General features: G+C 41.9%; 2 protein-coding genes across 5 annotated transcripts in view; both read right to left on the bottom strand.

Annotated features, from left to right (window-relative positions):
- HSPA4L (heat shock protein family A (Hsp70) member 4 like) overlaps positions 1-3,196 on the bottom strand; it is a 65,284-nt gene extending 62,088 nt beyond the window's left edge. For 2 of the 4 annotated variants that reach the window (XR_012158552.1, XM_073341089.1), the window contains exon 1: positions 2,941-3,195. Coding sequence is in view for 3 of the 4 variants with exons in the window: in XM_073341089.1 (XP_073197190.1) it covers positions 2,941-3,047 (107 nt within the window). In the remaining variant the exon portion in view is untranslated. Of the gene's footprint in view, positions 1-2,940 lie in introns of all 4 variants that reach the window. The other 2 variants (XM_073341091.1, XM_073341090.1) reach the window with 2 other exon arrangements.
- Positions 3,197-11,678: 8,482 nt separating this feature from the next.
- Positions 11,679-26,696, bottom strand: SLC25A31 (solute carrier family 25 member 31). Its single transcript, XM_073340059.1, has 6 exons — positions 26,480-26,696; positions 22,558-22,685; positions 17,045-17,162; positions 14,382-14,536; positions 13,979-14,104; positions 11,679-11,928 (listed from the first exon to the last, which is right to left on the bottom strand). Exons 1-6 carry the CDS (start codon positions 26,694-26,696, stop codon positions 11,728-11,730), a joined length of 945 nt encoding a protein of 314 aa, XP_073196160.1. The 3' UTR covers positions 11,679-11,727.

Raw genomic sequence — 26,696 nt, 5'->3', positions numbered from 1 at the left:
GGAGAAGCAGGACGCAGCGGCACGCCCAGGGGCAGAGGCAGAACGAAGGTGAGCTGGAGCAGGGGGCGGGGCGAGGAGCTGCCAATGGGTGCAGAGCACCCACCAATTTTTCCCTATGGGTGCTCCAGCCCCAGAGTACCCACAGAGTTGGCGCCTGTGCTGCCTTGTAGAGTGTGAGAATACATTAACACTTCTGGCAGGGGCCAGAGTGGCAGCAGGCCCCCAGGGGTTCCTCCCCTGAAGCAGGGGTCCCCTGCCCCCCAAGATTCAATCATGAGTATTTTTAGTAAAAGTCACGGACAGCTCACAGGCAAAAAACCCAAAAAATCATGGCCCTATGACCTGTCCATGACTTTTACTAAAAATACTCATGATTAAATCGTAGCCTTAATCATGACAGCCATCTCACTACTGTCAAGCGCATTTTTCAAACACTGTCTGTTGTGCACATATTGAAACTTTAAGGATTGAGCAGTAGCTTTATTAAGATCCCTGCAGGAATGCTAACAATCAAGATTCCTCAAAATTACAGAGTAAAAATTTGAAAAAAGCTACTAATTAAAGCATAAAGGATCTTTCCCATGACCACAGCCTAAAGAGCTTAGACCTAAGCATGTTGAAGAATGTGGCTTTTCCTGCACCAGGATTCAAAAATGCATTGCTAGCTAGCATGTGCTAACTAAATGCATTTTAAAGTCTGCACTGCTTTGTTTGCACAAGACTTTACCATGGGTCAGCACATGCTAATCCCTAGGGTAGACCACAAACACCTGTGTCTTGGAACAAATATTTGGGGGGGTCCAAGCTAGTTTATGAAGCTGTTAACTACCTCAAGTTAATTGGCAATGTGCAGACATAGCTAAAGAACATATTTAGTTTGCATGTGTTATCTAACCTGTTAACTCCATGTCTTTAAATCCTGATCTAGGCAAAACCTAGACATTTACAGAGTTTCTTGGAGCTTACCCGGGCTTTACTAATCTAGGTACACCTTTCTAAATACCAGTCTAAACAAGGCCATATTGGCTTGATAAGACTTAGTGCTCCTATGCAAAGTAAAAATTGCTTGTTTGACATTTATGTCCAGTACAATAACTCATGCTACTTCAAAAAGAGACGACAAAATTAATTCTCTTCCTAAAGCCTCATTAGATTGTATTAGGGCTTAGTCTCAAATGTGAAAAGTCAAGATAAATACCACAAGTCCTTCAATACCTAGACAAAAAGAGGAGCTGTTTAATGATTTTTATAAAGCATCATGCTGCATGCAAGTATCAAAGCACAAGTTATGTTTCCTCTTGCTTTGGTCAGTTTGAAAACAGCTAAATTTTGTATATTATTCCATCTGATATACTAAAAGGCTAACTAAATACATTGAAATGTCTGAAGTGCATATGCAAAGAATGTACTCCGAAAACAGCTGTAAAGCAAAAGTGGTAGTCTAAAATAGATGGATCAGAATATACTTGATATTTGGGGATTTTTTGGAGTAGTCTCAAGACTGTGCTGCCTATGAAGAATGGTCTCTGGCACAAGTTTCAAAATAGTATCAAAATTTTGGTGCTCACAAAAAAACACCACCACCGAGTTCCTTACTGAAAATTTTGGAAACAGAGTGGAAATATCAGATAATACATTGTGGCATTTAAAGCAACGTGTCTTCATTGTTAACGTCTTAGACACATTAACCAGTGTGTTTCAGTATTTGGTATTTTATTTTTTTATAGACTAAATCCTTTTTATATACAAATAAATATTGGGCAAAGTAAAACACATTTATTCCCAAGAGATAAAATAGTAAAATACTATACTCAGTACAGATTTCTCTGGGAGGAGCAAAGTTTACTTTAGTTGCTATTTATGGGTCTGGAATCTTTTTACAAATGAGCATGCACTATTCAAGAAGTACAGTTTACGAGCCTTTTACGTGAATTCCTGGTTTCTAGTAGATTACCCACAGCTGAAGCTCACTTAAAGTCCTGGTTGTATCCCATAGAAACAGAGGAGGCAAATCTCCATCTCCTCTCACATGTCCCATCACATAGTCCATCCCCCCTTGCCAGAAACCTCAATATTTCACAACCAGCAGAGGAAGCAGCACAACAAGTAGGAACAAATTTTTTTGGGAGGATATGGGGGGAAAGACTCTTCATGCCATCCTCTTTTATCCTCCTTCAGACAACGTCCTCTTCCATCTTCTCCAGTCCCTCATACTCACCCCATCATCTGCTCTTAGTGGAATAGCTTCTGAACACCGCAAACCACTGCAATGTGAATTGTGCATAAACCCATCTGTTTGAATGAGATCTTCACTGTCACTGACCAAATCCCGAAGTATCAGAGGGCAGAGAAATTCCACTGGGCCTCAGAAAAGGCCTCCTTCGGCATAAAGGAGGTTATAAAATGGTTTCCTATCACCTCCCGGGCACCGGAGAAGATAACCAAGAAATATCACTTGAACAGAACCCCCACCCCACAAATCATCATCAGCTAGCCTGTCACAACGGTGGGAGGCAGGGAAAAGAGCGCAGAGAAGAAGGCGACTGGGAGTATGAAGGGAAGAGGATGAATGAGCAGGACCTAATCCTGCCACTGATACCGCGCTGCTCCGGCAGATCCCAGGCACGGACACACGCACCCGCTGCCACTACCCGCCTCCCCGCGCTCCTCGGCTCCGCTCCCCCGGGGGCTGAGAAGGACCTGTTCCAGGCCCCGGGGCAAGAGGGGGGCTCTGTCCGGCAGGGGAAGCGAACGGGGATCTGCGCGCTGCGGCTTCTCAAAACGACTGTCGGGGCCCCCTCCGGAGCCACACGCTGACGCGCCCGGTCCTCGGGGCGGGGGGTGCGTGCACTGAGTGGGGGACGGGGGCCGCACCGGTACCCGCCAGAGAGGCCCGGCACGCACGGGGTGCAGCGGGCGGGGGACGGGGCCGGTACTCACGGGGTGCAGCGGTCGCTGTACTCATTGGCGATGGTCTCGATACCGCCGCTCCGCGCCACCGCGACGTAGCAGTTGAGGAAGCCCAAGTCGATGCCGACCACAGACATGACTGCGCCCGGTGCCTTCCGCTCCCCGCGGGCCTGTCGCTGCAGCGGTCTCGGCTACCGGCACCGGCTTTCAGTCCCTACCCGTCGCGCTCCCCACTGCGGAGCACCAGCCACCAACCGGCAGTTACTCCGCTCTGCGCAAGCGCGCTGCGCCTTCTGGCGGGGACTGCGCGAGACCCCGGTGGACCTTCGGCACTTTCCGGACAGACTCGGGCTGAGGCGGCTCCGGCCGACATGAGTTCGAGAAAGATCTGGAACGGGGAGGAGGGAGCGGTTGTATAAGGGCGACATCGTGTGGCCACACGGAAGTACTGCTGCTGCCCTCCCGCAGCCCACCTGGTTAAAGGGCCAGCACCCAAAATAAAGGGGCTGTTCTGCGAGTGAATTGCAATTAATGGTGGTCTCTTGTTTAGAGTATAGCTGGACTGCTCCCATTGCATTATAATTAGATTAAAATCGGATAGTGTATTATTGGGTCACAGCTAGGGGACCGTCACAGAGTCATGGATCCGTTACTTGCTGCGACCTCCGTGACTTCTACAGCAGCCAGTGTGGTTAACCCCAGGGCTGCTCAAGCAGCTGGCTCTGGGGACAGCCACACCGGGTGCTCCTGGAGTAGCTCTGCACCCAGCCATTCCTCTGGCAGCCCCTGGCAGCAGTCCCCAGGTCAGCCAGAGCAGCTGCTGCAGGGCCGAGCCCCCTGGAGCATATCTACCTCAGCAGTGCCCTTCTCCCAGTGGCGCCTCTCCCCCCTCTGCAGCAGTGGCCTCTGGGCTGTCCCCTGCAGCAATGCCCCTCCCAAGATTTAGTTAGGGGTATTTATAGTATAAGTCATGGACAGGTAACAAACCCTGAATTTTTGTGTATTGCTCATGACCTGTCCATGACTTTTACCAAAAATACCCGTGACTAAATCGTAGCCTTAGTCATAGCATGAAACACAGCATTGCCGGCTGCTAACACTTTATTGGGAAGGGGTGCTGTATGGTGTATGTATTAAAGGCCCAGCTCCTGAAGTCATGTGCTTACAGGAGATGCTCAATTCTCTTTTTTTTTTTAAGGACATCATTAGTCGTCATGTTTGTAGAGGAGAAAGTGACATCACAAAAGCTCAAACTCCAGGCAGCAAATGAAAAGAACCCAACATTTATTCCTTTTTAAAAATCTCATGATTGTCTTTTTAGTTGACTCATGATTTTTGAACACTTAGGGTTGGCCTATGTATTAATTGTTTAACATTATAATCTTATACACATGCTAGTCTAGGCTATTCTGTTATTATGTCTAATTTTATGCCCAGGATCCTCCAACTGACTGTGTGGGCACAAGCGTTGTTCATATGCCACAATTGCAGAATTTATGTAAATATTTATGTATGCTAGAGAGTAAAACATAATTAAATGTAATGCTATGTTATAGTTAATAAAATAATGTATTGCAACATAATATATATAATTATAACAATCCAGTATAATTACTGTTAGATGAATAATGAAATATGATTAATAAAATTGTGTCATCATTATGATTAATATATAGGTTCACACTACATAGCCACCTTTCATGTGAAGATCTCAAAGTGTATATCCAATGTCAATTCAGTTTCGATTCACAACACCTTTGCAAAGTACAGTAGGTAAGTATTTCATCACTACTTTACCAATTAGACAAAGAGAGATTATGTGCCCAAACCTGTGCATCTCCTGTAAGATTTAGATCATTCTCATCTCCAGCCAAAGACAATGAAACTTTAGGAATCTAAGCACATTTCACGATAGGGTGCTTTGGGATATAGCTCTCTCCGATTGAGAAAAGCACTTAAGCATGTCTGTAAATGTTTTGCTGAATCAGGGCCTAATTTCCGCTCACCTTACTCACATAAGTGACTCACTGTCTTTAGTTAATCTGTTTGTGAAAGAAAAGCAGGGAAGCCAAATTTAGCTCCGAGAGAGATAGGTATAAAAATAAAACAAAAATCTGAGCACTGTGCGGTCAACAGCTGGAACCAATCTAAAATTCATATGCATTGGTTCATAGGTTGCATAAACCACCACTTCAGATAGCATATAGAAGCTCACCATGTATATGTGTATAACCATCATCACTGTATAGATATACATGTCCACTAATGTGCCTCAATGCTGTCTGCAGGAATTCTCATTCTCTAAGAGTGAGTGGGTTTCCATAAATATTTGTTTGGTTGTCCATTTTGTTGAGACTTCAAACAATTCACTCCATTTTAGTGATGGTTTTGTGATGTTGATAGCTGTGTCACTAAATCTTATGTTTGGCCACTAAATTTACTTGATGATTAAACTTGGTCCTATAACAATACATTTTGGTCACTGTGCCTGACAGTTATGGAAAGCTATTTGCAGTCTGGAAGCATTTCAATGCCAAAATTGTTATCTCCCTTCTTTGTTATTTGCCTTTTCTATATAGGGAGTGCGAGTCTGCATATCCATATAATGGGTACCCATTTATGTTTTTTCTAGGATTACTTCAATTGTGCAGGGCAATTCCACATCCTGCAAATTTTATTTATGGGATGGCAAAGTCCATAAATAGCTTTCAGGTCCTGAAAAATGTCACCTCATTCTGACATAAAAATATTATGATATTTTGACACAATGTGACACTATGATCCGTAAGTTTGTCCTACTGGAAAACCTCCAAATAAATGGAAACACAAGTTTGTGTCCCCGTCAGTGATTTGATTATTCCCCCATCTTCCTCTGCTTTATATCCCATCAGTGTTCAGCACCACAACCTGCATCATCTTGGTCAAGAAGGACTGGATACCAATTCCTTTTGAACCCTTCAGTACCTCTCCATAAGCAATCAGACAGCTCACTGTTAAGCAGTGACACCATACTAGCTTAAGCCCAAGTAAAACAAACTGCTGCTTTTGGTTAGCTTCAGCAATTCATGGCCCAATTTCCCTTTCGGACAACAGGATCAGACATCTCTAGCAGCTAGACTGAAAGGGGAGGCTATTCACACTTCAGTTTCTCCTTCTGGCTGCTTTGGGCACCAGAAATCATAAGATTGGTCCTGAATGACTCAAGACACTGTTGCTGTGCATAAAACCTTTGCAGTACTCCCAGCTGGCTGCCTACACAAGGATTGGGAAGCTGAGGCCAGAATCAAACCCAAGTCTTCTGTGTAGCAGTCCAGAGCCCCCTATTGGGCCAACTCCAGAAAGAACCGTGCAGCCTGGCAGAAGGGAGTCAGGCGTCACTGCAGAGGTGAAAGCACATCACACTTGCAGCTTCCTTTCTCCATGGATCCTCAGGGGAAAACTATCCCAATGTCTTCTGACCTGTCCAAAAACTACAGAGCACACTCTTGTTTCTCTCTCTCTCTATATATATATATACACAAAATATTTAGATAATATAATTAATAACCTGACCCTCAACATGCCATCTAATACTGATGAAAGATGATCCTACTCGAGAGAAATTAGAAGGGTTTGGATAGCAACTTTCATTGTCTGTTTTTTAATTAATTAAACTTAATCGGTGGGCGCCCTCCAGCAGTCAAATCTGGAAGTAGGAGAGTTTCCAATGGAAAATGGAGAAAGAAAATGGAGCTATTGAGAAAAACCCAAGAACCCTGGAAAAGAGAAGACAAGCTCAATTGTCAGGCCTGCCCGCCCCTGGGCCTTGCGGCCCATCGGCTTGAGAGCGACTAACACTTAGGGAATCCTGAACCATGCAGGTCATAACCTCAGACAGGTAGTCAGCTGGTGAAAAGGAACATTTAGGAAAGTATATAATTACAGGAAAACTTAAATTACACCAATATTGGGAGGAGTAGCTAAATCCAGGCTTATGAAACTGAGTCATTTCAACATACATGTGTACCTGGTTGGATGGTCTCTAAACTATGCTGTTTAAGACCCTCTTTCAAGACTTTCCAGGGCTTGGCCTTTATACCTGGGCAGAGGAAGAGTTTTGATCTTTGGTTGAAATAATCCTGGGAAATGTAGTTCCACAAGCAACTATAATAATTTTCATTTGCTGAATTGCAGCATTAAATCTGTGCTATTATCCTGAGCTACATTGTCTCCAACATTCTCTACCATAAAAGATCCCACATTCCTTCTGCCTTTGAAAAACATAATTAGGGCACTGACAAACACTTAGCATCAGATTTTCAAAAGACTAGAATATTGGGAGCTGGCAGGTAAGGCAAACTTTTGAAAGTCTGGCCACTTCACTAAAGCATCCAAATGGGAATTGAGATCTTGAAAATGTGGTAACAAGGGATCAATTTTGCTACAGCACTCACTTTTAGTATCTTATTAGTCAAGTTTCCCGCTGAAATCAGGGGGACGACTCATGGAATGAAAGTAGTGCTCAGTGAAAGTAAAGGAGAGAGGAAGCCAGCCCTTAATGCACAGAATGTGCCTTTTCTAGTTTGGAGTTTATTTATTGTTCCAAGGCAGCACAATCTATGTAGAGAAAAAACAAACAAACAAAAAAACCCCCACACACCACACAACCAAATTTGGGCTAGGCCAGGAGCTAAGTAAATTCAAATCTGAACAGTACAATGATTATATGACTTACCAGCAATATTTATCCCATCCAAAAAAGAAGTTTCAAGTGGGCAATCTTTGATTTCATTTTGTACGAAATTTGTTCCAAAGGACTTATGGAATATGGAAGTAAAGATTTTAAAATCAAATGCAACCTGGAGTGATTCTTCCCACCCCCTTAACCTTGTGTCTGATATGGACATAGTAAATCACTTCATGTTAATTTGCTGCGGAAAGAATCCTTTCTGCAGATAGGGGTCTGGCAGCACACGTACTCACGCAATATAAAAGTGGCCAAGGACAGTCAGTCATTTACTGTTTGCCAAAGGTACTATCATCAGTGAGACTGACTTTGAAGGAAAAAGGAGCTGGATGTAGACTAAGGCTGAGATACAGTGGTTGACATGAGGTGTAGGAAAAGAGAGAGTGGACAAGGAAAACTACAAAAATATAGTTGTTTCAGACATGCTACAGTTAAAGTAATGTAAGAAAAAAGCATTGTAACAGGGTTTACTCACCACTCTGCACTTCCTCACAGCCAGGCATGGCATGACAGTGTCCTTGTCAGGTAGCAGCCCTTGTCAACAGTAACTCTGGGGCTGTGGTTGTTTCTTTCAGAGAACTCATATCCCTCCAGCCAGGGCACAGTCTTTAGCGCATTCCTTCCAGGGTCAGCTATCCAAACTAAAGTTCAAAACTATCTTAACAGAAATAAAAAGCTTCCATCCACTCCACAAATCTTCTTCAGCGAGGTCACATTCAGCCTGCAGCCCCCTCGCTGAGGTCAGCTATTTTTTTACACCACTTCCTTGGGGCTGGTAGGGGAATCCAGTCCCAACCTCAATTCTGGGTTACAGTCCAGGGCCCTGGACGCACAGCTAAATCAAATCCTCTACCCATAGTGCAGTTTTCTTTCATCCCACCCTTCCTCAGCTGGGCCCACTCAGTAGTTAAACCTGGAATCACCTAATTTCTCTCAGGTGGGGCCCATTCTGTAATCAGGGTTGGCTTAGTCAGTCAATCACCCCACTAGATATAAAATTGTTCTTTTGTGAAAGGAGTTGTGCTGAAGGATTGCCATGTTGTCAGAAGTTCAGATGAATATATTGAATAGCACAAGTCCCAGTACAGATCCATGAGCGGACCCCACCATTTACTTCCGTCCACTGTGAAAAATGACCATTTATTCCTACCCTTTGTTTCGTATTTTTTAACCAGTAACTGATCCATGAGATCACCTTCCTTCTTATTTCATGACTGCTTACTTTGCTTTAAAGGCTTTGGTGAGGGACCTTGTCCAAGGCTTTCTGAAAATGCACACACACTATAGCCACTGGATCACTCTTGTCCACATGCTTGTTGACACTCTCAGAGAATTCTAATAGATTGGTGAGGCATGATTTCCCTTTACAAAATCCATCTTGACCCTTTCCCAACAGTATATGTTTGATTGGGTTATCCTTGTCATGTATTGAGGACTGACACTAAATTTATCTTTGTTGCTTGACTTGTGTTTTAAATTAGTGTTGAAAGCACGAAGCGCCTAGGATAAATGACTTTTTACTTTTTTTGTACATCTAAATAAGTAAATAAAATAGATGACTATGCCACAAATTTTCAAGTTTCAGCATAAAAAAAGAGTACTTCTTAAAACTGTTGCTTTTCTCTTTTAGAAATAAGAAAAGCCATACAAAATCTTAGCAGATTGTAAGATTTGACTCTTGAAGTCTGAGATCTGAGTCTGTGTATGACCTATGAACCTTTTAAATGTATATTTTACAACAGCAGGATTTCAGCAGACACTCAGCTTTGTGTGAGATTATCATTATGTCAGTCTGGTTTATTTGATTTTGCCATTTCCAATAATTCACATGAGCAGTTTCTCGTCTTACTATTATGACAGTTCTTATTTCATCATCCCTGGATCAGTTTTCTTTGCCAGCAGCTCCACTAGTAAGAACTGGTTGTACCTTGTAATTCACAGCTATGGCATCATTTTACATATATTCTATTGTTTAAAATTCCAGTGGTATTTGGAACACGCCTTTTGTAACTATATTGCATCAAAAGCAAATCAACGTTGTCTGATTCACCTGTGCATAGGGTTCTGAAAGGAAAAGATAGAGGCAAAGCTCAGTAGAAAAGTGATGTGCTTGTGGCAACATTTGTCTGGGAGGCAACCATGTTTTTCCAAAGACATTGCTGCAGTGATCACAGAAAGTAGAATAGTGCTGGTTTACTTACAAGCAACTGGAGTTTTCTGAATATATTATCTCCACAAATCCCCGCTTTCGGTCACATGCTGTATCATGTATATTCAAAACCACAAAAATTCATAAAACTTATTAATGGAGCAGATACAGTTCTACATATGTTTCCTTTCCTTTTAAAGAAAAAGTGGAATTCAGTGTAAAAAGCCATCTTGTTAATGCAGTGTTATAGATGAGTGAGATTCATCCCTACTGAGGCAGAAAGGTGCAATATAAGAGGACCTATAGTATTTCCAATCGACAAACTGAAGTCAATGGGATTATCTATCAACTTAAAGTTAGGCATGCACAGAAGTGCTGTGTGGCACCAGGCCATACAGTCAGACATTAATTATAATGCCATGCACAGTCGTACACAATAAAACCATGTGCAAGAGAGAGTTTTACTTGCAGAAATAATTATAACCTTCAATTTCTAGATTTCTTTGCCTTCAAATTGTAAATCATAATATTGCATTCACATATTTTGCATTGACTCAGTTGTAGTGTGATCCTGCTGTTTCTTGCTGCTAAAGAAAGCCTAACAACTACATGGACATAATTCTTTTCATGAGCTGCAAAATAAACACTTTGGCCCAGATCACCTTCTGAAGATTCACACGCAGAGAGGTCATCTGGGTGAAACTTCCTCCTTTTCACATGGAAGAGGAGACTTCCCATTCCCTCCCTGGCCCTTCACAGACACTCCTACTCAGGAGCTCAAGGGATTTCTGGGGTCTGAGGGACTGGAGCAAGGGAGGAGGTGGTCTCCACAGCAAGCTCTATGCTCAGATTTCCATGTGGAAGTCACAGTCAGATTACCTATGAGATGAACCCCCTTCTCATTAGTCCTACATGAAGTTTCTATTGAGCAGCAATTGGACCTAGATCAATTGGAGATCTAGGCAATGGCAGAGTGGCTCCTGTTGGAGGAGGGAGCCAACAGAGCAGTTGCCATTTCTGCAGGACTTTTCCTGGTTCAGAGGAGAAAGAAGGATTTCTAATGGAAACATGGGGATGAGGAAAAGGAAAGTTTGCCCTCCCTGCCAGGTTTTCTGACAAGTATGGTTAGAGCGTTTTTGCTCAAATAATGTACTCATTTATTTTTTCCTAATTTTTCTGATGTGATTATGCATAAAAAAGAGATTATTTTAAAAAAATTGAACAGTAAAAGAAATCCAACTTTTTAAAAAAGTTAATGGGCTCAATTTGTCCTCATCATCTCACAGATATCATTTGCATTCCCCTGCACCACTGGAGAAACACACCCAGAAGAGAAGGGCAGATTTAAGAGCAACACTGCCCTTCACCAAGGGAGAGCAGATTTCAGTTCTTTCAGAAGCTGTACAGAAAGGTGCTGTAAACTGCCTAGGAGAATGAACAGACACATCTCCTGTATGTCTCTCCACAATCCATTCCAGACAGCCCTGCCCACTTTGTTAGCTGTGCCAGCCAGCTCTGACACACGGGAGAGTATCAGATATAGGGCTATTTGCACTGATGCAAACCCACTCCTCCCTTGGCAATCTTTCCTTTATTGGAGGCCTACAAGCTGAACCAGGGAGGCAACTAAGCTCATTAAATGTAGCATTTAATCTCAATAATTATTCTTTGATGACAAAGGGGCATCCTGAAATATCTATATTTCATAGGTGATTATCTTTTTTGTGTATCATGCATGTTTTATTTCTCATTATAAAAATTGAAAGTTCAGTATTTTAAATAAAAGAGCACAATATGCACAATGATTTGGGGGAAAACAAATAACTCTTCAGTTTTTATTACAGCATTAACGGGACAATAGTGAACTACTAACATGTAATCCAAATGATGAGACTTGAATCATTATATGTTATACAAGCAAAATAGATTCTTATCCATTAATTTAGTCAGATGATGAACTCTTCGAAACATCCAAATTGAAAAGTTCCTTAATTTTGTCATAAAGTACCAACACTAACGCACCTCCGGTTCCACGAAGGACATTGGAAAAGGCACCCCGAAAGAAAGCCTTAAGTCCCTCCTGTTTGTATATCTTGAAAAAGCAGTCAATGGTTCCTTTATATTGACGTTCAGCCTCTCCACTCTGCATTCAAATAATAAAAACAAAACATTCATGCAATACAGTGAGGAAAATGTTTATGCTTAGCACACTGCAAATGTGTTTTTTTCTTCCCTCAATAGTAATAAACGTTTAGGTATGATAGTTTGGGAACACCTTTTCCTCAGTTTGCTTCCTGTCAAATGCGAGAACTTGAATTACTAAATACTTCTTTGATGTAATGCTCATTTAGCTAGTTCTCCAAAGCTACATTTAGAAAGGCTGCAATCCTTCTTGTGATGCTTCATTTCAGGTTTAGTTGGCAAGTGGATAGCTTAGGAGTTAAATGAGCTCTCTCCTACCCTAAGGGTGCCTTGAACCACTCTGACACTATCAAAACTTCTGTATCACATCTTTTTTTCCTCCTTTAGTGCCACTGAATTCTTGTATAGCAAGAAGACCTCAATTCTCTATTAATTAACAGAGGTCATCCGGTGTATATACATTTACACAAAATTCCTTTAAAAGAGTGGTAAGGTTCTGACTCACATAAAAACCCAGAACCACAGGGTGGATGACGAGGAGTGGAATCTCTGCTCCTGTGGCTCAGTCTGTCAAAAGGTGGAGGATTGAGTCAATATATGTTCATCCTCCAACCCTACAAAAATCCCTCTGCACAAACTCAGTATGAGCAGGCTCCCATGAGTTTCAACGGGTGAGGGCATGGGTGGTGGAGCCAGAAAACAGCTGATTCAGTATCCCCTGAAAAGCCACAGGGATTTACTGGCCTAAGGGATAGACCCTATAGAGGGACAGTATTGGAAAAGTGTAATCTAAACATGAGTCATGCAGTACAGCTTCTTCTCTTCATAAAGGTGCTGTAACATATGAAAGTGAAGCAAAAAGGAAGACTTGTTAAAGGTTTGCAGAGGCCTCAGTGCCACATTCATTGGGGATAGTTATAAGTGATTACAGCTGAAGGAGAAAGCCTCTGAGCAGTGAAAGATTACATAAATTTGTCCGACTGCTTGTCCACCTGTCAGTAGTGACAAGCATAACTCTCTCTGTATCTTCTCTAAGTGTCGTCATAATGGAAAATCATAGAAGTTTACTGATCAAGAAAGCATACCATGCAGATGTTGTGCTTCTCCATCTGATTGAAATGTTAATATAAGTTGTGGACTGGCTGCTATTGTAGACTTGTATATTGCAATATGCAATATAATAGGTGTAGCAGGAGGCATAATAGAGTTGCAAACACTGTTACCCTATCTGTACAGGATCTGAATCTACTTCAATATATTCAAAGGATACTGGTGGAGGATATTGATGTTGAGGTAAGAATTCTTCTCATTTTTAATAAAACAACTAACTTGCATTGGAAGCAGTAACAGTACCGTCCCCTAGTTACTCCAGGAAGTTGCCTTCAGAGCCAAATTTATTACTGGCTGGAGAAACAGAAAGTATTGTATCAAATGCTTGGCATTAGTGGGGTATTCTGAAGTGCCCGAGCAGGTTAGGTGCCTAACTCCCATTGACTTTTGATGCATCAAAATTTTCTTTGATGCTATGAGAAGAGCAAGTACTTTTTAAACTTTTTGGAACTGCCATCCTCTGTTCTAATACCAGATGGTCAAAGCCTCCCCAAAGATCTAGGGAAGGAGTTCCTGTTTTGTCAGGAGCATATTTAACATTTTTACTTTTTGGTTGAGGATAATTCCTGATAGTGAGGATTTGTTCTCTGAAGCATTCTTAAGAAGTTACTTCAATATCTTAAAATACCTGGGCTCCAAGGAGGAAAGAGAACGAAGTTTACTAGAAAAAATTTAAAACTATCTCGAATGATAATATATATTTGCCTGGATAATCACAAGTACTTTGAAGGAATCAATCACTACGTATCAGGTAAGCTGTCAGTAAGAGGGAGTAGTCAGACTTTTTCTTCAGTTCTTTGGGAGCTGTCTCATTGACTGCAGCTGATGAGAGATTTTTTTACCTCAGATGAAGAGTGCAATAAAGTCATGTAATAGTGACATACCAGATTCTTTTAATCCAACATGATTTTCAAAAAAGAATAGCAAAATATATTGCTTACTTGCATCATCATACGCCTTCTGACAGTGTCAAAGGGATAAGACAGTATCCCAGAGAATGTAGTCACCGCTTGGGCAATGAGAAAGGACAATATGAATGGTGTTTGTTTTGGATTTGGCAATAGCCCCTATAAAGAAAGAGAAAACCAACAGATGACCATGTAATTTCTGATCATCTAAAGTTAATGTCAAAATCAGTAGGTGTAAAGTGTCATTTTCCTAGATTTCTTTTGTAATTACTGGAGAAAGATTATTTGAAATTTTATACATCCTTTGTAAATAAAAAATTAAATATAGTTTTGAGTATTTAAAATTAAAGACAAAGAAAAAAATTAACATTTTTATTAATTCCTGATGAATACTTAAAATATCTTATAAGCATGTGCTTTTATCCACAAGAGTTACCTTAATGGTGTCATAACATCCAAAATAGGAAGCTCGGTACACAATGATTCCCTGTACTGAAACACCAAACCCCTGGTACAGGCCGACAAGTCCGTCTGACTTTGCAATTTTAACAATACAGTCACCAAGGCCCTTGAACTGTCGCTCAGCAAGACCTAATATAAAATAAGTTTTCTATTAAACAACATGCATATTTGTGTCTTTGTCAGAACTGCTTTAAAAGAATAAAATTTTGCATCATTTTGGGCCAAAAGACATTGCTAGACAGGAGAATCCATTAAATTTCTCTTTCACACAGTAGAAAAACAGAGTGCTGACAGGGGAAGGAAAAAGTACTCCTCCTCTGCCAATATGCATCACTGTCCAGAAAATGGTACAATAATATCTTCAAATTATCCAAACTTCCCAAACATTAATTAAAGTTAGCTGATTCTAACTGTTTCTTCCACAAATTCAACATTTGATCAGGGCACACAGGAGAATGAAACACAGACCCAGGGATGGATTTAAAGCAGCAAGCAACAACTTTATTAACTTTTAAATTTAATGGGAAGAGGGCTATCCATCCTCTCCAAAAAAATCAGACATTGACTAGTGTACTGTGCAGTGTTAAATGGTCTTCATGCCAAATATCCAGTATTCAAGGTTGGCCCCTTTCAAGCTAACCCTTGGATTCAGCCCACTCTGAATCCTCTTGCCCTTTCCCTGCAAAGGGGAATGAGGGTGTACCTGCAGGGTACCTCTCTTTGCAAAAACTTAAGGCTTCCTATTCTCCCTCCAGGCTAAAAGGGCCCAACAGTTATCTCCTGATAGTCATATTTATCCTCAGAGCTTATCCCTTTCAGCCTTTAGCCTGCACTGGGTTATTGGATGTAGGTGGTGACAAAATGACAAACTCCGCTTTTTAATTCCTTCCTTCCTCCTAAAACCAGGCTCCCAGAATTCTGTAGGGAAGGTGAAAAACCCACCAGACAGGCCCATCATTCTCTCCTTAAGGAGGAAATTCCTTCCTGATCCCCAAAAACTCTCAATCTGGACAGACCAACAGCTTCCTGATAACATACCTCAACTATGGGCAGGGAGGGCACAGCAGCAATCGGGGCAAGATGGCTGCTGCATGCCCAAGAACCCAGAACACAGCATGGGGATGGGGGGGAGGGGCGGGGGGCACAAAAACCCAGGTTCCTCCACAGCTTGGTCAATGGACAACAGAGAAACGTCTTTTCCTCTTATGTCCCCCAGGCCAGACACAATTTCCATATATGTTATGAGCAGGGAGGGCCCCCTAGAGTGGCTGAGCCTGCTCTCTCTTTTTCTGGACGCCAGTACTTGCCTATTCCATGATGATACAATCAAACATTCCTCCCATTCACCCCACTGAGACATGGAGAGGCATTTTCAGCAAGTATAGAAACATGAAGCTATTTTACGATATAATATGCCTAGGCCCTTCTTTAACATAACTCTATTGTGTTTGTCAATCATTTTCCAGCCTTCAGGATACTGAATCCTCAGACAATTAAAAATAGCAGTTTGGACATTACTGATGTTTATTCTTAGAAATCTTGTTCTTTTTCCAGCTTAAATGGGAGCAGCAACCATTTAGCTCTCCACTAAACTGTAACATTTCACACACGCTGTCTACGCTGCCTTGCAGTTTGGACTCTATGGGGGTGTGAATAGCAGTGAACTCCCCCCTGTGGATGCGGCAGGTGTGAATTAAAAGATTCCTTGTTCACATTAAGGTAATACTCTTTAATCACATTAAGGTAATACTCTTTAATGAGAATGAGGAACCTTTTAGTTCTCGTCCACAGAGTCCACACGGAGGAGTTACAACTGTGCAGCACTTTTGGTGCGCACTGCTACTCACACTCCTGTAGCCATAACTGTGGAGCTTGGTAGACAAGCACATGGTCAGAACACCACTGCAGTCAATGGAGTGATGCTGATTTACATAAATTGTGAATCTGACCCTCTGATTCTAAGGGAACATTCTTGGCATTCTGTTGACCGTAGCCACATTACTGAAGAAAAGTAGCAATTTGGGACATAGTGATATGGCACCCCAGTGTCAGTTGTCCACTTTTCTTCTGGAGAATAAAATCTAAAGGGGTATGTGAGTATACATCAGAGCAGAACTTAAACATCTTTAATTTAGTCTTTTGAGAGACTTCTAAGACACATATCTAGGGACACATGCTACCCTTAATATATGTACAAAATTCCCATTGATATTCTTTGTGTGGACCAGAGGTGCCCTGTGAAGTCTATGCCATTAGAGTTATAGGATTACAAAAATAAGATCCTACAATTGTTGACATTTATATCTGGCAAAATCCAGTGGAGTAGCTTAATGTGAATGTGAAAAATTAAGCAATATATAAAGGCAAAACTGTTGAAATTTAAGAATTATGCTCTGTAGTTGTCTCCAAAGATTTCCCTCTCCACACACTTTCTCTCCCTCATTTTCAATAAAGACCATACTACCCTGAAATATATTTTTATGACTTTTTAACTGTTTGGGGCATTTTTCTAAGTAATGCAAAAAACTGTAATGCACACAGCTGAATAATGATTTGGTTGTAATATACAGATATATATAAATAATCTGAAACGCATCTAGGGAAGAATTAGAAGGGTAATTTAAGAGAATTCACTACCTTTCCCAATGTCAGCAGCTAATCGAGTTCGTGCAAAGTCTAGTGGATATACTACACACAAAGATGTTGCTCCAGCCGCTCCACCAGAAGCTAGGTTTGCAAAAAACCATTTCCAGAACTGAAATACAAAAATTACTGCATACAGTTATGAAACTATAGAATTAGAACCCCAGCATAGTGATCTCTCCTATGGCTATTTAAAGAATTAATGAAAATGATTAGGGCTGTCTGTGATGTTGCACTCCATATGAAAATGGAAGCTTTATGAAAATATACTTGTAATGTGAATATAATGTAACTGGAATATACTTTATGCAAAAGGTCTCTTGTAAGGTATCATTCCAAAGCTTATAATCTACTGAGTGTGTTCATCCTGTTTGTATGAATGTATCATTCTTGTATCTAAAACTAGAAATAAGAAGTGTTACTCTGAAGTCCTATTGTAATTATGCAAAGTGTGGGCCATTAATAGTGGTTTAGAATCTTGATGGCTCCCATTAACCAGGACAATTGGTTGTAAATGGCTCTGTTTACTTGTAAGCATTCCTGTGTTCATGTGAGTCAGGCCAGAAAGAATGGAGGCTTAGGATCTCACAGGACATGTGACTGTGTCACCGGGTACTGGAATCCATCTCAAACCTGGTGCTTTTCCATTTAGAAGGAGGGGTGGGGACCCAGAGACAAAAGATTCCCGCCTTGTGTCAAAGCTATAAAAGGGGTTGGAACAGAACAAAGGGGGCTGCCTGTCATGAGAAATCCCCTAGTTACCACCTGAGCTGATACAAGGACTGTACCAGGGGAAAGGATTGGGCCCAGACTAAGAAGGAGTCTAGTCTGTGAAAGAAGCTTACTGGAACATCTCTGAGGGTGAGATTTACCTGTATTCAGTTTCTTAAATCTATTAGGCTTAGACTTACGTGCTTTGTTTTATTTTGCTTGGTAACTTACTTTGTCATGGATTGAGAACTGGTTAAAAGACAGGTTTCAGAGTAACAGCCGTGTTAGTCTGTATTCGCAAAAAGAAAAGGAGTACTTGTGGCACCTTAGAGACTAACCAATTTATTAGAGCATAAGCTTTCGTGAGCTACAGCTCACTTCCTCAGATGCATATCGTGGAAACTGCAGCAGGCTTTATATATACACAGAGAATATGAAACAATACCTCCTCCCACCCCACTGTCCTGCTGGTAATAGCTTATCTAAAGTGATCATCAGGTGGGCCATTTCCAGCACAAATCCAGGTTTTCTCACCCTCCATCCCCCCACACAAATTCACTCTCCTGCTGGTGACAGCCCATCCAAAGTGACAACTCTTTACACAATGTGCATGGCAATCAAGTTGGGCTATTTCCTGCACAAATCCAGGTTTTCTCACATCCCCCCCACCCTCATACACACACAAACTAAAAGACAGGGAACAAAGGGTAGGAATAAATGGTAAATTTTCAGAATGGAGAGGGGTAACTAGTGGTGTTCCCCAAGGGTCAGTCCTAGGACCAGTCCTATTCAACTTATTCATAAATGATCTGGAGAAAGGGGTAAACAGTGAGGTGGCAAAGTTTGTAGATGATAGTAAACTGCTCAAGATAGTCAAGACCAAAGCAGATTGTGAAGAACTTCAAAAAGATCTCACAAAACTAACTGATTGGGCAACAAAATGGAAAATTAAATTTAATGTGGATAAATGTAAAGTAATGCACACTGGAAAAAATAACCCCAACTATACATACAATATGATGGGGGCTAATTTAGCTACAACAAATCAGGAGAAAATGTTGGAGTCATTGTGGATAGGTCTCTGAAGATGTCCATGCAATGTGCAGCGGCAGTCAAAAAAGCAAACAGGATGTTAGGAATCATTAAAAAAAGGATAGAGAAAAAGATGGGGAATATCTTATTGCCCTTATATAAATCCATGGTACGCCCACATCTTGAATACTGCGTACAGATGTGGTCCCCTCATCTCAAAAAAGATATAATGGCATTAGAAAAGGTTTAGAGAAGGGCAACTAAAAAGATTAGGGGTTTGGAATGGGTCCCATATGAGGAGAGATTAAAGAGGATAGGTCTTTTCAGCTTGGAAAAGAGGAGACTAAAGGGGGATATGACAGAGGTATATAAAATCAGGAATGGTGTGGAGAAAGTGAATAAGGAAAAGTTATTTATTTGTTCCCATAATATAAGAACTAGGGGGCCACCAAATGAAATTAATGGGTAGCAAGCAGGTTTAAAACAACGAAAAAGAAGTTCTTCTTCACTCAGCGCACAGTCAACCTGTGGAACTCCTTGCTTGAGGAGGTTGTGAAGGCTAGGACTATAACAGGGTTTAAAAGAGAACTGGATAAATTCATGGAGGTTAAGTCCATTAATGGCTATTAGCCAGGATGGGCAAGGAATGGTATCCCTAGCCTCTGTTTGTCAGAGGGTGGACATGGATGACAGGAGAAAGATCATTTGATCATTACCTGTTAGGTTCACTCCCTCTGAGGCACCTGGCATTGGCCACTGTCGGTAGACAGGATACTGGGCTGGATGGACCTTTGGTCTGACCCAGTATGGCCATTCTTATGTTCTTATGTTCTGTCTGTTATTACTTGAAACCACTTAAATCTTACTTTTTATACTTAATAAAATCACTTTTGTTTATTAATTAACCCAGAGTAAGTGATTAATACCTGGGGGAGCAAACAGCTGTGCATATCTCTATATCAGTGTTGTAGAGGGCAGACAACTCATGAGTTTACCCTGTATAAGCTTTATATGGCATAAAACAGATTTATTTGGGGTTTGGATCCCATTGAGAACTGGGTGTCTGGGTGGTGAAGATAGGTAACCCGCTGAGTGGTTTTTGGTTAAAGTCTTTAGCTTTGGGGGCGTGGGCCAAACCTGGGTCTGTGTTGCAGCAGGCTAGTATGCCTGGCTCAACAAGGCAGGGTTCTGGAGTCCCAAGCTGGCAGGGAAAACGGGCTCAGAGGCAATTCCAGAACGTCAGGTGACAGTCCCAAGGGCATCTCTGTGACCAAACCCAGTTAATGAAAATTATTAGGGCTGTCAATTAATCACAGTTAACTCATGCGATTAACTCAAAAAAATTAATCACAATTAAAAAAATTAACCATGATTAACCACACTTATAACAATAGAATACCAATTGAAATTTATTAAATATTTTTGGATGTTTTTCTACATTTTCAATATTGATTTCAATTACAACACAGAATACAAAGTGCACAGTGCTCACTTTATATTATGATATTTGATTACAAATATATGCACTGTAAAAATGATAAACAAAAGAAATAGTATTTTTTCAATTCACCTCATATAAGTACTGAAGTGCAATCTCTTTATCGTGAAAGTGTAACTTACAAATGCAGATCTTTTTTGGTTACATAACTGTTCTCAAAAACAAAACGGTGTAAAACTTTAGAGCCTACAAGTCCACCCAGTCCTACTTCTTATTCTGCCAATCGCTAAGACAAACAAGTTTGTTTACACTGACGAGAGATACTGCTGTCTGCTTCTTATTTACCATGTCACCTGAAAGTGAAAACAGGCATTCACATGGCACTTTTTTGCAGCTGGCGTTGCAAGGTATTTACATGCCAGATATGCCAAACATTCGTATATCCCTTCCATGCTTCGGCCACCATTCCAGAGGACATGCTTCCATGCTGATGATACTCGTTAAAAAATAACGCATCAATTAAATTTGTGACACTACCTCTTGGGGGGAGAATTGTATGTCTCCTGCTCTGTTTTACCTGAATTCTGCATATATTTCATGTTATAGCAGTCTCGGATGATGACCCAGCACATGTTGTTTGATTTAAGAACACTTTCACAGCAGATTTGACAAAACGCAAAGAAGGTACTGATGTGAGGTTTCTAAAAATAGTTACAGCACCTGACCCAAGGTTTAAAAATCTGAAGTCCCGTCCAAAATCTGAGAGGGATGAGGTGTGGAGAATGCTTTTAGAAATTTTAAAAGAGCAACGCTCTGATGGGAAACTACAGAACCCAAACCACCAAAAAAGAAAATGAACCTTCTGCTGGTGGCATCTGACTCAGATGATGAAAATGAAAATGCGTCAGTCCGCACTGATTTGGATCATTATCAAATAGAACCCATCATTAGCATGGAAGCCCTAAAAATTATCTAAAGAATCAGATAATGTTACAAATTAACATATAATAAATGTTCATGCAAGGCTCAGAGAGTATGTGTAGTAGTATTTCATCCATATCAATTTGACAAGATTCCATTTCTGTCCTCCCATTCACTACAAAATATTTATCAGGTCTTCCCATGATTTATTTTTAAATTTTGAAGAGCTTTTGTTAATTCTCAAGAGCAAGCAAAAAAACACTTTATAATATATTAGAATACGGTTCTGGTCAATGATTCTCCAAACCCACATTACTGCTGGCTTGATGAGACTTTCTGATGACGGTACAACTGTGCACCAACTCCACTGGTGCTCAGTTGGTACCACAACAGAAAAAAGTCCCTATATCTCATGGGCCAAATTGAAGTCAATGGACTTACATCAATTTGGTTCAGAAAGTTTAAGAGGTGCAAGGAAAAAACTAACAGGCGGGGAACAGATTAAAACATTTTGCGTCAGATTGGTGAAAACTGGCTTAATTCCATTGATTTCTATGGAGCTACAGCTAACGATCTAGCACTTTAATTCCCACAACCTCTTTTATTGCTTTCAATATATATATACATATTTTAACAGGTTTTAGCTCGCAAGGGAACTATAGCTTGTAGTTCCTCTTTAGGTTTTCCCACAACACAAAACATATACAAGGGCATCCCAATGGACTGAGCTTCAAAAAAAGAACACACTGATTGTTTAAAAATGTGCTAATTTTTAGAGAACTGAATCCTGAGCATTGTTTCATTTATAGAAATGTTTGTAAAATTTGAGTCCCAAAAACATGAAAATGCATCCCAGCTGGGTACATTTTTATGAGAAGGAAAAGAGATTTAAAGAATTGTGAATTCAATATAATTTACACCAAGCATAGCTCAGATTTTTTCCATTGTAAAAAGGTGAACTTGCAAACTGAAATTTCTTATATATTTATTCATTTTGAACAAAAGGGACCAGATTAAGAATTACCATGCAATACAAAGAGACGAATCAGAGAATAGTGCATGTCCAGAGTTCTTTCAGGTCAGTACCAACAGGAAAGCCTGAAGCTGGAATTGTTGCTGGCACTGAAGAAAAAGCTGCCAGGAAGAGAAGCAGAGAACACCATATTTTTTTGAAATTACAGAAACCCACTACAGAAATCCTAAAAAGATAATGTAAGACAGATACAGATAAAAGGGATGTTTGAGCTATTTTTTTCACATGAAACAAATTAGATAACTAATTTCCTGTCAAACATTTAGATTTAATCAAATCAGCATTTTCCATTGGAAAATTTTCAATCCACTCTAGGCCATACCAAAACAGGTTTACTTATTAAAGTGATCAAATCTGCTAGAGCACATTCACCTGTTTGTCTTTATCCACTCCAGATAGGAAAATCTGTTTGTATTTGTCTTTAAAAGCAAAGTTTAGAGCCTGTGTTGGAAAATATCGGATAACATTTGCCAAATTGCCACGCCAGAAGCTCAAAAATCCTGTAGGAGAAAACAGATTATTAAATTACATTTACAAAGTTTGTATTATATCACCCTGAATAGATTATATTACATTACTGTTGTTTCTAGTTTATGATGAGTTGTAAAAGTGGCCAAAAAAATTCCGATGGCACTGGAAATCTGATTTTTTTTCTAACATTAACCAACAGATGTCTGTTTTAGTAGGCAACAATGAGAAATCTCAACTCTTGAGACCATAAGAGAAATGACAGTAACGCTCAGAAATGCTGAAGGTTCCTAACTTCCTTACCTCATAAATAAAATTTGGGATACATATTTTTAATGTATTTAAAAAAAATCTCATAACTCTTTACTGGGATATACATACCAATCATGTTCTTTATCTCATTTAAGTGTGGCTGCATGTGTATTTTAATCACCACAGAAGGAGCTCAGGCTCCATGTACATGGAATGGTGAAATGTTTATGAAACATAGTGGGAACTCAGCATGTACAATGACCTTTTATCATTAGATTCCTGAAAACATTAAAAAAATGATCCCTTTGGACAATATAATTAAGTTGTTAAGGAGACAGGCAAGTGTGTCAACTTACAGCACTACCAAGGTGCAAATCCTGTCTGGATGTGTGTAATTCTATTTGACATGTGGAGAAGTTTGCACGCAGTCCATTTGCACAACGAGTGCCTCTAACCAATGCTGTTAGTTTTCTCAGGGCAATGCTGCCAAAATGACCCCCACAATACCAAGATAGTGTCCAGCAGAATGAAGCTTAACGCTTTCCAGGAGGGATGGGGGAGGAGCGGGGAGCTGCGTGCTCAGGGGAGGAGGCGGAGAAGAGGCGGGGCAGGGGTGGGGATTTGGGGAAGGGGTTGGAATAGGGGCAGCTAGGGGACGGAGTTGGGGTGGGGACTTTGGGGAAGGGGTTGGAATGGGGGCAGGGGAAGGGGTGGAAAGAGGCTGGATGAGGTGGGGCCTCATGGAAGGGGTGGAGTGGGGGCGGGGCCGGGGGCAGCAGGGGCAGGTGGTGTCAGCGATGCAGCCCTTGGGCCAACGTACTAGTCCTCATGTGGCCCTCCTGGTGATTTGAGTTTGAGATCCCTGTTTTAAGTTTCTAACCTTCCAACGGTGAACTAAATGTCATTATTGTCTTGCTGGCAATCTGGATTACTCCTGACTGTTGCAGTTCCACAAAAAACTTTAGGGTGGAATGGGACAAGCCATCACAGTATTGCCAGCTTCAAGCATTCAAAAATCATGAGTCAAGACCCAAAATTTCATGAGATTGGCTTAAAAATCATGAGAATTTAAAAAATAGTAAGTTTGGGATTCTTTTTATTAGCCTTTTCAAGTCTTTAGATTTCATGCTTTTGTGCTTCTCTCTCCAAAGAGCAGGGTCAGGGACTTCCTTTTCAAATGAAAGTTGAGACTCACATAATTACATGACTCCAGGAGACACAGTTTCAAGAAAAAAAACAACAACAACATGAGAGTTGATGATCAGTTGGTCTCAATATGAAGTCAAAGGGACTACATACATATTTAAAAGTTAATCGTGTTCTTAAGTATTTTGTTGGACTGGAGCTAGAGTGTTCAGCACAGAAATGAGCCATAAAATTGAAAGCAATATGGATATAGGGACTGACAAATTTATCAGAGATCTGCCTGCTAGAATCTGCTCGGAAATATGAGGAGGTTGTGAGAAGGCCACTAACAAGAATCAGGTAAAACCTTCAGTGCTTTAGCTGTTGCTCCTGGCTTTCTTAATCACCAGCTGAACAGTGAAACTGAGGCTACGTTTACAGTGCGCAATTTACAACAGCATGGTTGTGCCCCTCCAGGTCTCCTGGCAACAAAAAAATCCTACCCCCAATGAAGGGTGGTAGTTCGTCGATGGGACAGCAGCTCCCACAGCCAAAATGCTGTCCACTCCGGTGCTCTTTGTCATTAAAAATGTTCTCATTCAGGGGTGTGTATTTTTCACACCCCTGAATGACAAAAGTTTTAACGACGAAAGTGCAGTGTAGACAAAGTCTGACATGCATCAATTCAGACTTGCCTCACTCATCTAGGTTGCTTTGGGATGGGTATGAAAGTCCATTCACAAAGGGGAACCCTCAAAGCTTTAGGCTTCCCAAATCCCTTTTTTAAAACGTTGTTTTTATGGGTATTAAGATTAGCATGCCAAATAGTTGCAACTATTGATAAGGGAAGAATATTAAAAATACCACCCAAACCTAAGATGTCTTATGCAACCCATATTTACGAACACACACTTTTGCTATCACACCATGTAAAGATGTGTCTGTAGATTAAATGAAGTGTCACTTCTGATTTTTTTATTACTTTTTTGATTTATAAAATACACTCAATTAAAATTGCTGAGCGTATGTACCTAATGTTATTGAAACATAACAGCGTTTCCTCAGAAAAATACAACAGCAGTGATCAAAAAAAAGAAAAAGAAAAAGAAAAAGAAGAGTCAGTTAGGGAATCCTCAACTTCATTCCAGCAAGAAAAACAAAAGTTAGGGTAGGACACGGTGGACTGAGGCCTGGTGGACAAGGAAGTGGGAGGGGGCGGCAACAAAATGGGGGTGGGTTTGGTGAAGAAGTGCTTGGAGTGGGGGGATTGGTGGTGAAGTGGGTGAGGCGGACCCTGGAGCAGCAGGGAAGGACTGTCAGTGCTCTCTTCTTACCTTGTATTGTGGCTGCTGCCTGCTCCGCTCCTGCTAGCTGCAAGCCAGCAGGGGAGCAGAGGGAGAGAAGGCAGCCTGCACACCAGGCGTCACATCATCATCTAGTGACAGGAGGCTGAGCTACAAGGGAAACCCTGCCAGATGTCTTCAACTATGCTGGATGCATGAAATGCCAGTAATAGCATGATATGAGTGATAAATGCAGGAGTGTAATGCAGAAATAATAGCATAATATGAGTGATAAAAGCAGGAGTGTAATGCGAGATGCATGACTCCTGCAAACCCTAGAATTGGAGGAGGGTGTGGATCGAACAAGATTGGGCGTGAGGAATCTGGACAGTGCTCCATGTAGAATCACACAAAGTAGAGCACTATGGGGGCAGAGGGGTGTACATACCCTGCTCATTGGGGAGGTGCACAAAACGGGGTGGGGGGAGAAGGGTTGCTGGGGGTCCATACCCAGCTCCTTGGGGATGCGCACGAAGCAGGGGGCAGGGGTTGCTGGGGGTCCATACCCTGCTCCTTGGGGATGCGCACGAAGCAGGGGGCAGGGGTTGCTGGGGGTCCATACCCCGCTCCTTGGGGATGCGCACGAAGCAGGGGGCAGGGGTTGCTGGGGGTCCATACCCCGCTCCTTGGGGATGCGCACGAAGCAGGGGGCAGGGGTTGCTGGGGGTCCATACCCCGCTCCTTGGGGATGCGCACGAAGCAGGGGGTCCATACCCTGCTCCTTGGGGATGCGCACGAAGCAGGGGGCAGGGGTTGCTGGGGGTCCATACCCCGCTCCTTGGGGATGCGCACGAAGCAGGGGGCAGGGGTTGCTGGGGGTCCATACCCCGCTCCTTGGGGATGCGCACGAAGCAGGGGGCAGGGGTTGCTGGGGGTCCATACCCTGCTCCTTGGGGATGCGCACGAAGCAGGGGGCAGGGGTTGCTGGGGGTCCATACCCTGCTCCTTGGGGATGCGCACGAAGCAGGGGGCAGGGGTTGCTGGGGGTCCATACCCCGCTCCTTGGGGATGCGCACGAAGCAGGGGGCAGGGGTTGCTGGGGGTCCATACCCCGCTCCTTGGGGATGCGCACGAAGCAGGGGGCAGGGGTTGCTGGGGGTCCATACCCTGCTCCTTGGGGATGCGCACGAAGCAGTCTATCATGCCCTTGTACTGCTGGTCAGCGCGGATCTGCTTGGATGAGGCCTGCACCTGCAGCAGCAGCTTCACCCGCTCGATGGGCGCAACCGTGGTCTTGGAGACTGCGGCCGCGATGCCCCCAGCCATCAGGTCTGCCACGAAGGAGATGGGGTCGAAGAGCTGCTGGTTCTCCGAGGCCTGCAT

Source organism: Lepidochelys kempii, chromosome 4 (genome assembly GCF_965140265.1).
Source record: "Lepidochelys kempii isolate rLepKem1 chromosome 4, rLepKem1.hap2, whole genome shotgun sequence".
NCBI lineage: Eukaryota > Metazoa > Chordata > Testudines > Cheloniidae > Lepidochelys > Lepidochelys kempii.
This window is presented reverse-complemented; position numbering and strand designations above follow the sequence as displayed.

What these genes read in the sequence shown, in the direction of transcription:
- SLC25A31 (XM_073340059.1), bottom strand. Translation starts at nt 26,696, where the DNA reads ATGCAGGCCTCGGAGAACCAGCAGCTCTTCGACCCCATCTCCTTCGTG. An exon ending in GCGCATCCCCAAGGAGCAGG is followed by an intron (nt 22,686 to 26,479) that starts GTATGGACCCCC and finishes TTTCTCCTACAG; the next exon opens with GATTTTTGAGCTTCTGGCGT. An exon ending in GAGTGGATAAAGACAAACAG is followed by an intron (nt 17,163 to 22,557) that starts GTGAATGTGCTC and finishes TTTGTATTTCAG; the next exon opens with TTCTGGAAATGGTTTTTTGC.